The sequence below is a fragment of the Epinephelus moara genome, chromosome 24 (genome assembly GCF_006386435.1).
Source record: "Epinephelus moara isolate mb chromosome 24, YSFRI_EMoa_1.0, whole genome shotgun sequence".
In the NCBI taxonomy this organism is placed as follows: Eukaryota; Metazoa; Chordata; class Actinopteri; order Perciformes; family Serranidae; genus Epinephelus; species Epinephelus moara.
In genome coordinates, this window is record NC_065529.1 from 37,921,076 (window position 1) to 37,937,534 (window position 16,459).

General features: G+C 39.8%; 2 protein-coding genes across 3 annotated transcripts; one reads left to right on the forward strand and one right to left on the reverse strand.

Moving 5' to 3' along the window:
* Positions 1 to 342: 342 nt before the first annotated feature.
* slc5a8l (solute carrier family 5 member 8, like) lies at positions 343 to 9,342 on the reverse strand. Its single transcript, XM_050039381.1, has 15 exons — positions 8,431 to 9,342; positions 7,367 to 7,432; positions 7,056 to 7,107; positions 6,608 to 6,675; positions 5,791 to 5,945; positions 5,364 to 5,504; positions 5,146 to 5,275; positions 4,947 to 5,035; positions 4,508 to 4,620; positions 3,374 to 3,441; positions 3,187 to 3,273; positions 2,862 to 3,052; positions 1,244 to 1,353; positions 1,018 to 1,103; positions 343 to 933 (listed from the first exon to the last, which is right to left on the reverse strand). Exons 1-15 carry the CDS (start codon positions 8,782 to 8,784, stop codon positions 820 to 822), a joined length of 1,824 nt encoding a protein of 607 aa, XP_049895338.1. The 5' UTR covers positions 8,785 to 9,342; the 3' UTR covers positions 343 to 819.
* Positions 9,343 to 10,875: 1,533 nt separating this feature from the next.
* Positions 10,876 to 13,501, forward strand: tshba (thyroid stimulating hormone subunit beta a). 2 transcript variants are annotated; one of them, XM_050039393.1, is made up of 3 exons: positions 10,876 to 10,999; positions 11,107 to 11,305; positions 12,856 to 13,501. In XM_050039393.1, exons 2-3 carry the CDS (start codon positions 11,144 to 11,146, stop codon positions 13,132 to 13,134), a joined length of 441 nt encoding a protein of 146 aa, XP_049895350.1. In that variant the 5' UTR covers positions 10,876 to 10,999; positions 11,107 to 11,143; the 3' UTR covers positions 13,135 to 13,501. The 2 variants fall into 2 exon arrangements, with proteins under 2 accessions (XP_049895350.1, XP_049895351.1); XM_050039394.1 differs by having other exon boundaries at positions 10,893 to 10,999; positions 11,077 to 11,305.
* The last annotated feature ends 2,958 nt before the right edge of the window (positions 13,502 to 16,459 follow it).

Consider the following 16,459-nt stretch of genomic DNA (forward strand, 5'->3'; position numbering starts at 1 on the left):
GCATAGTGGCAGGTGAAAGTGGGCAGGTCAGTTCTTTGTAAACTTCCTCTATTGTATGTTGCCAAGGATACAAAGGACACAGTTGTTACAGAGACCAAAGCTCAATCTCTCTCTCTCACTCTCCGTCCCTCCCTTCTCGCTCAGTTCAAATAAATTTTACAGTCCGGAGAAGAAGCTCAGGGAGCTGTGTTGCCAATGTATTAACTGCACTGTAAATTTATTTTTCTTGGCTTCACTGTCCTCCATTCTCTCACATACATACCAAGGTCATACACTCACTGAGGTGCTCTGTGCTGAATGTGTATGCTTGTGTACATGTGTTTTCAGTCAACACGGTTGAACTTTGTACAAAATGTTTATTATCAAGTAGAATTTGTGACTAATTTACACAGACTGTTCATAAAGAGTGCACAATTTTCATATAAAAATAACCAGGTGTTAAACAAATACAGTAATGCCATCACACATGGAATCATACCATATTCCAGTGTGCCTGTCTCTGTCAGCATTAAATGAAGGATAGTGTTCAGGCAGAGAATATAAAGTTATAAGCTGCTATCAGGGAGAACAGTTAAATAAAGGGCAATAAAAGTAAATTTCGGTGCTTAACAGGAAACGGGAGCAGCTCTGTCATAGTGGGGAACAACACATCATAACCCATATCAACACAAATAAGCACATACTGGAAATGGAGTTACAATTATTTGTTTTTGCAGATCATATACATCATGTGGATGCAGCATCGCAATAATCGCAGCTTGTCATTTATGTCCGTTGAAAAAAAACGTCTCCACAATACAGTATATTGATGTCGCAGCATCACAGCTTGGTGGCTTTTTCAACATCTTTACTCATCACTTCATGGTCTGGGAATGTTGACCTGTCAGCTTCCAGATAAATGTCTGTCGCAGCCTTTCCTGTGACGTCTGATACCTGTGGTGGGTTGAGAACAAACCATTAATTACATATGGCAAAATCGATATAAATCTGTATGTAATAATCCAGTCAGACTCCTACCTCTGATTCACTCCTGGAGCTGAAGCAGATCAGGTCATTCTTCTTCACAAACAGATCAGGGTTAAGTTTTTCTTGCTTGCATCCACCTGAAAAGGAATAGATACATACATATTCCCAAACAGTAAGCGTTTATGTTTTGTTAAGATTATAATAAGGAACATTAAGACCGTACAAGCACGGACGTGTCTCTTGCAGTAAAAGTAGCGGTTAGGAAATAATGTCCCACCTGTGATCATGCTCAGCAGCAGACCAGACACGATTGTGACCAGTGTACCCAGGAGAGAGAAGTAGAGGTAGGACAGAGAATACCAGGAGTCTGCCAGAGGCGGCCTCACACTGACACACATAGGAAATAATTTTAGTTGTCATCCTCCTGTAAAGCTACATTTGTTATACCAACATGAGGGTCGCAGCTAACAATTATCTTTATAATCGATTAATCTGCCAATTATCCTCTGGATTTCTTGTTTTGTTTTTTTGCCCAACCAGCAGTCCAAAACCCAGAGATATTCAATTTACAGTGATATAAAACAGAAAAGCAGCAAATTATCACATTTGAGAAACTGAACCAAAAAATATTTGGTAATTTTTCTTCATAACAAAATTCTGAAAGAATTGGTCACTCTTCAAATTAGTCAGGGATTCATTTTCTGTTGTTGACTAATCGATTAATCAACTAACTACTAACTAACTACTAACTACTGCATTAGCAAACATCCTGAAGCCTATTTACACCTTGTATTAACTTGGTTTAGGTGATCCGAGACACATCTCCGTTCACACCTGTGTCTATCATGCTTCTCCAGTTGACCACTTATGTTCAGATTTCGTTACTGCCTTTGTGACACTGCAAGGTCAAAGGGCCCCCCGCATTTATTTTTAAGTCATTACATTATTCGGTGATTACCTCCACATTCAAGCTGCTGTCAACAGAATTCAACTCATCTCCTTCCAAACGGAAAAACAGTGGACGGTCACACAATATTTAGTCCAACTCATCATAAAATGGGCAAGTTGTAAAGTGTAAGCGCGCTGTCACCAAAACAATCCCCACTTCCTGCGCCAATAACGTAGGCCTACACTAAATTGCGAGCGCGGTTGTTTAAAGAAACAGAGTGTTCTATTTCTACATGAATTAATGAACGATAAAGTTAATCACACATTCATTCCACTCAGCACTGTGCTGCTCCGTCTCCCCAGACGGAGTGCCCAGAGTACGCTGTGCTGCTCTGAGAGTGTGGTGTTCTGAATGACCAAACACTACATTCCAGTAGTGAGTATTGCTGAACCCTCCCATAATCCTTGTTGGAGATTCTTTAGGATGCATTAGCATTTACACTTCAAAATGTGTCTCAGACATCCCCAGTAAGTGGTTTGAGTGATTGGATCACAATGCGCCTTGGTGGTCGTTTACACTTGTATTTAGTGCTGTCTACTTGTGATGGGGTCACATGACATGTTAATACCAGTTATAAACACACTCCAAGTGTTGTCAAGTTTGAAAAAGTGTCTACACATCTACCCTGAGTGTCTTTGGTTCTTCATATGCCTACACAAACACCTATTTCTGAAATGTTGTCCAGAAAAGCAGTGAGTGTAGCATATTTGATAAAGTTACATTTTGGGTGTAGTAATAAAGCATTACAGCATTCACATGGGAGCATCCCCTCTCTGAGCTGTCTTAGCGTAGTGACAGTAAAATCTGCTCTGACAATGTTTTACTTTTCGTTGAAGCATTGAGTCATTTTTGTACTCATTTGCCACATTAAAATGCTATTGAGTTTTACAGTGACCACATCACATGCTTGAGTGACAGCAGATGGACCTTCGTTTACGTGACTCACTCAGGCTGCTCGGTCAGAGTCACCGGACTGGTCCAAGGAGCTGTCGTCGTGAAGTTTTGGTCCTTAATGCTGCACCCCACGGTGCTGAGCGGTAGAGGATTTGTCTTGTCAGCTGTGGGTGGGTAAATCTGGCCTCCAATCCCCACCCACAGAGTCAACACCAGACCAATGATCATTCCCCCAAGTCCTCCCTGCAAAGTAAATACGACTGCTGCAGTCAAATACTTTGTGTATGTGTCACATTTGTTTTATGAGGCAGATTTCTTTGTGTTGTCAGAGGGTGCAGTTGTGCAGGCGAATGTTCCAGTAAAAAGAACATACTCACTATTGAATTAGATGTGCGGAATAGCATGCCTAAAAGGTAAAGACCAAGAAGAGGCCCGCTGATCATGCCGAATACAGACAGGGCTGCCTGAAAGTAGAAACAGGAGGCTTGTAGTTCTTAATATTCAGCTCTTGGTGGTGCAGTAGAGCAACAAATGGCTGCAGTGGTGTTGGTGTGTGGTTTTTACCTGCAAAACGCTGCCCATCACTGAAGCAACCCCAGCCATTGCAATACACAGGGCACCAAAGAATACACCTGCGACATGTTAAAGTGAGCATTATTGAAAAAAAATAAAGGATCCAAGTACAGTTTTCAAAGTGTAAATCAGAATGTGCTGTGTTGCAAATTTTAAGGCAGATTAGCTAAACTTTTAATAAAGTTTTCATACATATTTAAATGTTCTCAGCAGTTTTGTCTTGCTTTTCCACAGTATCTGCACATCTTGAACGTCTTAAAAAGCAGTGAGTTTCAGTTTTAAAAACTAATGTTAGTTTAAAAAACTATCTTTTTATCTGTTTGAAGGCTGTTAGATGTTACACATACAATAAATAAAAGTAGCACTGATGTGACGGGGATTGATCTATCCATTTTCTTTGTGACATTTCAGTCAGCCCCATCAGACTTACAGCAAGTACTGTCACCACTGGTGGCTGCAGTAGGAAGCTTATCGTGTCATAGCAGGCAAGTGTCAGTTTTAGCAAAACCTTAAATTAAACCTTTAAGTGATTAATCGATGCATCCTTGAATTTATTTATATATCTAGGTCACCATATCCTACTTTCACACTTGGTTGTGAAACAGGTATTAAATTGCGTTCCATGTGGTTTTACAAAGTCACATCAGCTCTGTTTAAAGACTTTAACAGTGAACAAGAACACTGTGATCCTGTTTGACAGCTGAATGGAGCCACACCCTTTATCTTATCCTCCCAAAAGAAGTTCATAGGACCTATGTGTTCCAGCCTGTGCAGGTATTCCCACAGTAAATCTATCTGACGAAACACTGTAGATTATTGTAACCGCTGCTTGTACAACACGCCCCGTGGAGTCTGCTTGTACATACAAACTCTTCCCAAATAATGATTTCATTTCATCCACTATCAGGATATCTATTTTTTAGCACATTTCTCATCATGTCGTAACTCACACAGTGGAACTGGAAACACTTAAAATGACCTAAGAATAACATGATAAGATAATGGTTATCTTGGTGTCTACTGGTATCTTTTGAGCTTCTTCGAGGCATACCGTTTGATGATTACTGCGGTATTTTATGATTTTATTTCATCACTCTGTATGCAAGTAGTTTTTACACAACTTACTCAGGCCCATGTTCATCCAGGACACTTGTCTCTCTGTGAGGTTTTTGAACACTGGGAGAATAAAGTCTTCCACAGTGACAGCAACCAGGGCATTAATGCTGGAAGACACCGTGCTGAAAAATATGCAACAGTAAGCTCTTAGTCACAGGACAGAACAGGAAGACTTGAAATGATTGGAATATAGATAAGATAAGTCTCAGGTAGCATGCAGGTGGTAATGTCCTGTCCATGTATGAGTAATGACTTGAAATGTAAACAATAAGTTGTTCAGTCGTTGGTGAGACAGTGACATGGATTTTTCCCAGGAAGAAACATAACCCAGGTATGGACAGCTCATTCTTTCCTCACCTTTGCACCTTATCTACAAGATTATTTCCTTATCAACACAGCATTTCTAACTTAAAATGATGCATTTTTCCTTGTTTGCCCCAGGCCTCACCTGAGGGTGCCACTGTATGCAGCAGCCACAAACAAGCCAGGGATTCCAGGGTAGTCTGCCAGAATATCCATCACGAGGTATGGCAGCAGCTGGTTCACAGACACAATCCATTTACTGTTAACAGTGCTGCTTTGTTACACAACAAACAGCATTCCTTCAATGTGTTGAAATGTAAAGAGACAGATAAAATTGCAGTTACCTGGTCATATGTGCCTATATCGCCGTTTGTATATGGGTCACAGTTTTTGTAAATGGAGAACATGGTGAGGCCAGAAAACACAGCCAGGCTCACAGTCACCCACAAGCCAACCATGTTCACATACAAAGACCTGAGAAGTGAAAGAAGACTTGTCAGTGCATGAACCTTGGCTCACAGCTTATAATATCCTATTTGCATTGCATTGCAGGAACGCTCACATCTTGGCATGTCCCAAGGTTTTGCAGGAGATGTAGCGTTGCACCTGGGACTGGTTAATTGCGTAGATGGACACCCACATGACGCTGCCACCGACCACGATAGTCCAGAAAGTGTGACGCTTCAGAGGATCTGGGTCAAAACTGTGACAAAAGTCAACAAGACGTCAAAGAATAATGAAGGTAATGTCACGGGCCATCAACAGTACAAACATCTGATTATGTAAGATGACACGTTTGAGGCAGAAAGCAGGTATCACTGATAGTCAGTTTCCTTGATTATTGCATGCAGAACAGTTCCCAGTGAACTTTCTGGGATACTAGAGCAATAGGTACAAGAAACAATTATAGGAAAGTTGATCTATCTGTTATCCCAGTTGGTTTAAACAAATTTACAACAAATGCTATCTGACACTGCTTGTGTACGTACTCAAACGCCTCTAGTCTCCCTCCTTGGCGGGCATCCTCCCAGATCTTTGTCAGGCCTCCCTGCAGTACGGCTCCTCTAGCTATAACAGCCACAAAACCTGCCAGCATGATCACCATCTGCAGCACGTCTGTCCAGATTACTGCTTTCAGTCCGCCCTGAAACAAAACCCATGTTGATTCAGCTTATCATTTCCCAGCACTACTTTAAAGTCTTTCCAATTTAGTTCCAGTTGAGGCTTACTGTGATGTTAAAATTATACATTATCATGAAGAGAACTTGCATCACAAGTAGATCGGACAGTTTTATAGAGTGGTGCACGGATGACATTCTTTGTAGGCTAACCAGGAAGTTAATATCACCCTTGTTCCCTTGTTAAAAATCCAATGGGATTTTTCCATTGGATTTCTGATTATTGCAGGAAATAAAATCTGTGGCAATCAGAAGTTTATGATACTTGTAAGTTTTGTTCAGTAGGGTAATCTTCACAAAAGAACACCACTTATATGATTTTTGATGTGTAAATTCAGTAGCCAGAGCTACAGAAACATCTAATGTTGGGCTATAAACTAACTACACAAAGACCACGTGACTTCATCATCACCACCACAACAAGGCTGTAAAGCCATATTTGGTGTGTTCACCACTGACTTTGAGACAAGGGAACAGAACGTGTAAAAATGCAATCTCATTCAGGGTTTTAGAGCTCACGATGATGACACCAGAGTATAAAACCACAATGAACCAGACAGCTGTGAGTTTAACACTTATATTATTGTTTGGTACGCAGATCATGCACAACGACATGCACAATACCAACCAAAGTGCAGTAGAGGATGCACACTGCTCCTGTAGCCACCAGCACTCCCCATAGATTAAGTCCTGTGACTGAGTAATGACAAAAAAAGCTCCATTATGATTCAGAATAAACCTATTTTAGACATAACATGACAGTTTAAGTTACTTCAAGCCAAGTCTCTGAAATGGTGTGTTTAGCCATTTATTTCAACATGGCACTAGCAGTGAATGTTCCCTTTGTTTAAAACAAAAACACACGTGGTCACCTCTTTTGTTTTAGGTTCAGTCTGTGTTTGACATAAACAAAAGACAGAGAGAAACACAAATGTATCCCTTAGCTACTATCAGTAGTATATAAACTCTGTTATCAGGTCAAATCAACACTAACACAGGTACCTTTGGAAAACAGTAGCATCATAAAGTACTTTTTATTCATAACTGTTCCAAGAAGAGCCCACAGATACACTTACTTTGATTTAGTGCTAGAGCTGGAGCGTAGATGACCAACCCGGTGTACAGGGCCTGAGAAGAGAGCCCACCATTAGTTGATTAGGTGGAAACGCAACAAGCATGTGATTCATATGTAATTGGTATCAAGAATCAATTTTACATAAAGTCAAAAAGGAAAAAGACAGCTGCTTTTTACTATGCTACATTTACCATGATGATTGGGAATGATTTCCCATTCATCGTGGTTTGGCACTTTTGTTTTTAATTATCTAAATATAACAAGTCATTGAATAATTCTTTTTTTATGAAAATTAAGCCATGTTTTATTTACCGTTTGTACAATGTACATTGATGTCCCGATTATCCTGATGAGCCGGTTGAAGCGCAACTCCAGGTACTAGAAATAAAAAGGAAAACCTCCAAAGTCAGACATCATTAAAATGATTTGAAATGACACAGTGATTAACATCCAGCTTAACAAACTATTAAAGGTGTTTTTGGGAAGGAAGTACTTTTATAGCACTTAAATTCTGTGCAGCCTTTGATAGCCATGCACCCCTGATCACTTAAATAAATCAACTGCGTTGCCAACCATGGTGGATGAATCATTAACCACATTAACTTTTAAAGTCTTGTATTTCTGTAGCCTATCAATGAAGCATGCTCGCTGTATTGATCTTTACACCTTAAGTTGTTTGTTGCTGCACGTGTCAGCCCTTATGATCAACCATAACCATTATAATCATTTACAGCAGAGGTGTCAAACTCAGGGCCTGAGGGTCAGAACCGACCTTCCAAAGAGTCCACTGTGACCCACTGGATGGCTTTGCACACCTAATATAGATGCACTTATGTATCCTACTTCATGTTAAATGCTGCTTCAGGGGCTTTTCCACCCTCACCAGATTACAGCTCTTTGAAAAAACAATGAATACCTGTTGTGGTCTTGTTTAAAGATACTGAATATTGTGCAAAATATTGTCAATCAGCAGCTTCAGTACAAAAGAATCTGTATCAGACTTTAATCAGTATTGATGGAACCGTAAAGGCACTGCCAAAACGTTAGACTTAGTCAATAACTTCACCTCCTTCCTCAAATGCTTTCATTGTACTTTGTGGTGGTGATACAAGCATTACTACACTGTAGTGTAAGGCATGGAGAAATATTCAAATGTAATGACACTGAGTAGAGGACTGAGTGAGTGTGGAAAAATGCATGATGCAAAATGTATTCTTCTTCACACTAAAAAGGGTAGATTTGAAGGTGTTGTTACTTACAGGTTTTTACGCAGTTTTACAGGTCTGGCCAACATTAAATCAAATAGGGCTGTATGTGGTCCATGAACCAAAATGAATTTGACACCCCTGATTTACAGCCTGTGACATTTTCCTCACCTCATAGGCGCTGGTGATTCCTAGTCTGTAGAAAAGCGGGACAAAGATCTCAGCAGTGACAGTAGACATGATGGTATAGGCAAAGGCGAAGATCCAGAAGGCGGCTCCAAACCGGTAGGCCTCAGTCGGTGTGCCAATGACTGTGATACCAGACATGAAGCTGGCAGTGAGCGACATGGCAACCGGCACAGCTGTCATTTGCCGTCCACCCAGCAAGAATTCAGCGCTGCTGGTCTCCTTACGGCTTCGAATGGCTTGGAAAAGGCCAATGCCGGCTGCCCCCAAAATTGTTGCAGCAAACACAACATAATCCCACACAGAGAAAGTGGCCACAGGGCCACCTGTACCAACCATGGTTAGTTCAGCAGAAGGAGCTGACACTTTTTTCTAAACTGTCGTTAAGAATGCTTAGATCCAGAGGGATTTCTATATTGTGCAACCTTGCTCTTCCCTCTAATTTATTCTTAAATTCTCCTCACCTTTAGTTATACATAAACCAAGAGCCTATATTAACAACAAAGACAGCAAGAAAAATGCAGACTGTCAACTGTGAGGCATATTTAAATCAGCTGCTCTCGTGTAAAAAGTTTCTCTTCAAACCTTCAACGAAGAATAGAAAGATCCAGAGAGCCCACTGTTTTAGTCCTCTGTTATTTTCATCTCGGCCAAGCCAGCTATCAGCTATAAGTTTCCCTCCGACTGATAGGAGAATGAGAAAGTTTAACCAGTGCCACTGCAAATCTCAGAGTGTATGAACCACTCCGATGCTTTCGGCAGACTATAAAGATCAGCTCACGTTAGTTAATAATCCATCAAGGACACACAGCATTGAGGACAGCCATAATTTCAGTGATAGTAAAAAGTGATGATCCAGTGGTTTGTTCTGATGACAAACAAGAGACTTCCTGTTGTTAAGACGTCTTCATTCCCAATGAAATGAGGTGACACATCCAGGAGTGGTCTTTATACAACTCCAGGTTACTCGGTAGTGTTGATTATGTAAGTAATTTAAGGAGGCAGGGCAGGTTAAACCTTAATGATTGGGTCACTTTGGGGTCGTGTGATTTCAAAAACTCACGAATGTGACAACTTTTGTAAAAATATTGCAGATAAGAAGGAAAAGTAGGCGTTAGCTGTTGGACCTGTGCGCTAGCAGATACTAAGTGTCATGACTTGTATTAGTAAACTAATATATTTGGATTTTAAGGATGATTTTGTTCAAGTCACTCTTGGTGAGATCATGAGTTCTGGTCAAATCTTGGAAAGTTAATGTAAAATGGCTCATACTGTTAATTATTGTAAAGGTGAGTGAGAGCTGCGGAGAAGGAATGAGCTGCTAAAAGGAACAATAACTGACAGTTATCATTCCTATTCACTGACAGATTAACTCATCACCAGTGATTGACAGTGTTTATTGTAAAAAGGTAACTGTTACAAGATGAAGGGTAAATTCAGTAAGAATGTTTTATGTATGTATGAATGTTTCCATTCATGCTGTATTTATATTTCTACTTTGCACGGAGCATTGGAACAAAAACAATTTCCCCCCGGGGATTAATAAAGTAATCTGAATCTGAATCTCAAGTAGTGATTGAAATGGGAAAAAAAATCCATCTGCCTCATGTTTTTGTGAGATAATCCAATTCATGACACAAAGAGGAATGCCAAGAAACCCACTGAACTATAAATGAAGATGTTATGAAAAACAGCCACATGGCTAAATCTATCAGAGACTTTGACTCCCCTCGACAATCAAACATAACTATAGACAAGGAAATAGCTGCAGTCTGGCAGGGTTGGCAGGGGGAATGATACTCCTCACTCCTCAAGTCAAAGTACTGCCTTCTCAGAAGTTTGAAGTCTCTATCTTCAGAATTTGATGTTTAGAAATGAATGCTAATGTCCACAACAGCAGTTTTTAATTTACTCACTTCGAGAGCTGATTAGATAAACCTGCTCTGAATGTTTTCCACCCTTGTTCAGGACATGTTTGGACTGTGACAGTTTGTAAACATTTCATGTTCACATTGCCGACTGGTGTAGATTTTTGTCACCAACAATGCACGAATCATCATTTTGACATGCACATGAAGTGCTCTGAAGTTAGTCAGAGAAGAAGAAGAAGAAGAAGTGTGTTTTCGTCAGTTAATTTTTAGCCAAATGGAAGACAGATAAGTTAAACTCATGTCAAAATTAAGTGGCTCTTTGTAAAATATGCATTCTTTCCAGCAGAAATGAAGCTTTTAGGCATTTTGTGAACATTGGACACAGTTTTGGACCACTTTGGAAAGAATGACATGCTGAGTTGCACACAGGGTGTCTGCTGGTGCAGAATCCATTGTGTAGATTTCCTTGGTTAGTGTATTAACTTTGTTCATGAGGGAAATCATTAATTCATGTCATCCACTAAATGGACTAAAAGTTCAGGTCTTCTTGTCGTCACAGATAGAAGATAGCTGCTACCTTGGATACAGCCGGATTACATAATGTTTGTATAAATACTGCTCAGGGGGATGTTCAGACTCACAGCATCATCAGGCCTGCAGGTGCCTCAGGGTCTCTAGAGCAGGTGATTCACACACGCAGAAGGAAGAAATTATATTTAAGATACTAAACTTCTCAATCTCTCTGTTATCTGGTTGTCAGTTTGTGTCTTTATCTTTCCCTCCCATGCAGGTCCGAAATTGACTGGGGAAAAATACCATCGCTCAGCATGGAAAGTGCAGTGTTCTCCTGCTGGCTCCTTTTCCTGATGTTCAGCCCAGCTGTTCCCATGTGTTTACCCACTGACTTCACCCTGTATGTGGAGAGGCCAGAGTGCGACTTCTGTGTGGCTATCAACACGACCATCTGCATGGGCTTCTGCTACTCAAGGGTATGTATGTTCCAGATTGTCATTCATTCAGGTGGAAAAACACAGAAAAAGAAGTGATGCAAAAGTTTTCACCGTGGCCAATACAAATTCTCTAAAAAACAAATTATTTTTCCTCTGTAACTGAACCTGCTCTGGAGTAGATGCAGCCCTTCTTTGTAATACTTAGTTCAGTGCTATATATAATATATGTTGTACATATATTCTCATTATTATATACTTAAGTTTATTATTTGCCTCTTATTGTATCGTTTTGCTTTGTTTTTTGTTTTTTTAACATAATTTCTGACATAAGTCCTATGAATGTTCTGTTAACTGAAAAAATTTAACACTAAATAAAAAGTTAAAAAGCAAAATTATCATAACCAAAGTGTTAGTGTTAATATAGAACAAACAAAAATTAATAAAAGGATGCAACATAATAAAAAATATTATATAAAAATAGAAATTGTAACATAGAAGAAAGACATTATATTGTTAGTATTACAATTACACATCTTTACACAAGCACAGTTAACGTGCAAAATCATGACTGATTCATGACTGAATCATAATATTTTTTTAAACTGTATTTATGAATAAAAAAATCTTTCCATTAAAATCATAACATTTACCACAAAAATGATGTGTCTTTACACTTAAAATATATTATGACATCAGTTAAGTCTCACTGATAAGGTATCTGAAGCTTGTGAGTAGGGGCCCAGACACTACACAGATAATATTTAAAATATATATTCACAAAAATGTTGTCTAGATTAAAAAAACGAGAGCGAGCAAGAGTGCATGTATTATACAGTAATATTTACAGCCTACAAACACTAACCAAAGACCCTTAAAAGTACAATTACCGAAACTCTAACTACAAAAACAGAAACAGAAAATTAGTTTTTTATAGTGTTATCACTCTCATTCAAAATCTGTGGATCTCTGCAAACCGCAATAAAGCTCATACTGTGCATTTGAATTAATAAAAATTAAACTATTTTTGGACCCATTTTTTTCTCATTTCAGTTGAAAACCAACTCCTAAAATGTTCTGTGTTGTCTGTTTGAGCCATAGTATAGTTTTATTTGTTTATTCCATCCTTATCTAAACAAGGTAAATATAAATATACACATGCTTTGTTAACTGAACACAGGGTTGAGTAATCACGAGCATTCTCCAGGTAATGAGGATCAGGTGTGTGACGAGGGAAGCAAACAGTTTTTGACTGTCTTTGTAGCATGTTGAAACTGGAATTGATGAGAGGAAACTTGGACCCTGAACTACTGAACGGACACTAACCTGTGATTGACTCTGAAATGGTTCAGTGGAAACCTACCTGAGATGAATTATGGACAGACAATGTTTTACCTGTGTGAAGGTGAGCACATGTGAAAAATAAATGGGTTACCGCACTTAAAGAAACCTGATGAGTTGGACATTGGTTTAAAGTTGTTGCCCAGAAGCGTCTAACCAAGTGAGCCCCTTTGGAGCCTTAAATGTAACGTTTTTTTATTGAAAGACTCTACATTGTCAAGTTCATTCATGTGTCTGTGTGTGGTGAACAGGACAGCAACATGAGGGATATACTCGGCCCACGCTTCCTTATCCAGAGAGGCTGTAGCTATGACAAGGTGGAATACCGCACAGCCATACTGCCCGGCTGTCCGGTCGACGCCAATCCCATCTTCACCTACCCCGTGGCTCTCAGCTGCCACTGCGGTGCCTGCAAGACTGACAGCAATGAGTGCGCACACAGGGCCAGTGTGGACGGAGCTAGGTGTACCAAACCAGTAAGCCGTATCTACCCATATCCTGGCCAAAACAACTACATGATCCCTTTCTGATTCTTCTCTTGTTACCAGCTTGTCCCTTTATTCTTTGTTAAAATTACCAAACCAAGACTGCACAACCCATGAATATTTTTAGAAGAGACAAACGTCATCCTCTAGCTTGTGATGAATATAGTGATATCTGTCTGTTCTGGTACTTATTGTTCCAGCATGATTTACTGTGTCTTTGTTGCCCAGCGTGTCTGCGCTCTTCTCAGTTTACAATGGGGGGTGGGGGTTGATCCTGGACCGTATTTTTGCCTGCATCATTATTTATCCTCCTGTGCTGTACACTCGTGTGTGTGACTCCCAGACTTATTGTGTTTACTGTGAAAAGGGATACTCTGAATTCAACCCAATTAAAGCTAAAGTCTTTAAATAGCTCTCTGACTAAGCTGTGCTTCACTTAATCACATCCTGTGCCAAACCATACTGTAGCTTTCTGTTGACTACATAAACACACAAAGCCGGGACGCTCCACAATGTCACCTCAGGATCCTATATTTGCCTCAGCAGACATTGCGGAAGGCACGTGACTGTTGACACACCACCTCTGGGTAAATAGATTATCAGTGAGCATGTCGAACCTCAAAGTTTGGGCACAGAAGAGTCACCAAACACCAAAATTATAGTGTGACTCCATTATCCGTTAAGTAAGATTGTCTCATCTCCAGCAGAGCTTATGTGTGTAGTTTCCCATTCTCAAAGGGAATCTGGGAAGACAGCTGGAGCCTATGAATAGCACAGCAGCTCAGAGTGGGAGAATGCATGATAAGTCCATCATGTGGATCTCTGTGACATTGCTCTCTCATCCCAGTATTTTATATTCTGTCCTTTTTATGAAAGCATTCTTCTGTTGGTAAGTTTCCATATTAAAGTGTATCTGCTGATGTTTGAACTATTTTGTTAGGCTCAGACTGTTACTATAACTGAGCCTCACTAAAGACCTGAAAACATCAGATTTGGGGGGATAGCACAGAGGGCGAAGATCATTTTCTGTCTCACTTTATCAGTCAACAGGGATGATCACCATCTGCATTCCTCCACATATGCCTTTGTGCCACTGATGCCTGACATGATTCATAAAATTACAAACCCTGAAAGAATCTTCAATGGGAGGTGTGTTTTGGGGGCCGATGTGGAACAAAGTAGATAAGGGCGAGCTGACTGTCTGGGGTTAAAGTATGGATGTAAAACCAGTTTGTAAAATGCTGAGGAAACTTGTGCAACTTCTGACAAGCCGGCACTCTGTTTAACCTTGCAGTCAGCTGACAAAATGGCCATTCAGGGATCTGTAGACAGTGTTTATTTCTTTGTCTATCAGTGTCAAAACTGCTTCTTTAACTTTGACCCACTTGTTAAAATGTGATTGTTGTTAAAATGTTTAATGCTTGTTCATATCCCAATTTGGGAGTATGTTTAACTCTGCAAAGGAGTGCCAATTTTTATCTTACGAATGTCCATAAAACATGCCGGGAAAACAATGATCTATATAGTCTACAAACTCATAAACCTACATAACTGAGAGAGTTAATAACGGTGTATACTTAATACAAACAAGTTGACCTGATATAACTCTAAAATTGTCAGACTGGTGTGGGACAATGGTTTGAATTGCCCAGCTGAAATTCCCTGTGTAGTGGTGTTTTGAAAACCGTTAATACCCTTATGGAAAAAGCAGTGGATGAAATGGAATTTGCTTCCATCAGCACTCTAACAGAAGCAGCTATGTGGCACACATACCGATCACTCTTTCATTCAAACCATTTTGTTTGTGTTGTGTTTATTCAACTAGAAAAAATGTGAGAACTTTTAAAGCCATGCTCCGGGGATGGCAGTGTCAGGTGGTCCGTCCACCACTTCAGTCTAGACTGAAATATCTCAACAACTATACAGACATTCATGGTCCATTCACAATCCCCCAACTTTACGTTTAGTGCCACAAACAGGTTGACATTTTTGTTTTTTAGTGACATGTCTCGTCAGCTATGGAGAGATTGTCATGAACTTTGGTACAGATACTCACAGTGCCCTGGTGATGTGTCCTATTAACTCTGGTGTGCCCCTAACCTCCTGTTGCGCCCTCATCTGGTCAAAATTTTACTTCATATCTCAGCATCTACCTGATGGATTTGCACAATTTTATGCAGACGTTCTTGGTTCCCAGATGATGGATCCTAATAATGATTCCCTGACTTTTCCTCTAGCGCCACCATGAGGGTCAAATGTGTGGTTTTGAGTGAAATTCCTCCACAATTTATCTCACACATTGCCATGAAATTTAGTACACACATTCATGTCTCTCCTCAGGATCAATTGTAATAACTTAAGTGATCCCTTAACCTCCTCTAGCTTCACTATCAGGTCAACATTTTAACTTGCAACCTGCAAAACTAACTCATGTTCACCCCTAATTAGCTAATGATAGCATGCTAACACACTGAACTAAAATGTGTTAGCATTTAGCTCCCAGAGCCATGGTGCTTAAGTACAACCCAGTTACTGTATATAAAGATGTACAATGTATGGCCTCACTTCTGGGGCGCTGTCATGTCATCCATCTTTATTATACTGTGTATGATACAGCCTAACAGAGCTGCTAGCATAGCTTAATAGCCACTGGCACCTTGTGACTGTACCTTGATATCATTGCAACAGATTTACATTATGACAGCCGATGCCTTTTATAATTTTGTCTGATTGCTATAATTCCTAGATTACACGATAGCTTAACCAAACTGTGCAAGTGCATATCATACGGTAAATGTTCTTAAGTATCATTCAAAAGTTTTTCTTAGTGAACTGATGAGGTTATATTTAAATACAAAATATAATGATCAAAGTAACCCAGGTTTAAATTAATAGAACTGAATGGAACAGAATGAATTACATAAGAACACAAGGCATGAGAATAGTGATGTAGGTGTGAGAGTGCTACCGATGGAAAAACTGCATTCTTTACCTCTCAGGGAACCTCCCACTTTTACACAACTTTTCAGCTACTAACCTGCAAGTCACTGTGGCTTGGAATGTGTATACCTTTTAAAACCAAAGTCTTAGATAAACCAGTTTCAATTCTAACAAGATCAACAAAGGCAAGAGGCATCTAGAAGCCTCTTGCCTTTGGCACCCACCTTGTAATTATCCGTAGTATGCACCCAAGACATGGTATGGTGAGCATGTGCTACTGAAACCTATTCAGTAGTATTTACCAGATGGTGTGATAATACTCTGGAAAGCCCCTTTTGATATTCAATAGGCTGCCTTTTGTTCCTGATTTAATCTTGAGGATAGATAGACTGTGTTTGTCTTACCACATTGATACCTTTTTTCAAAAATG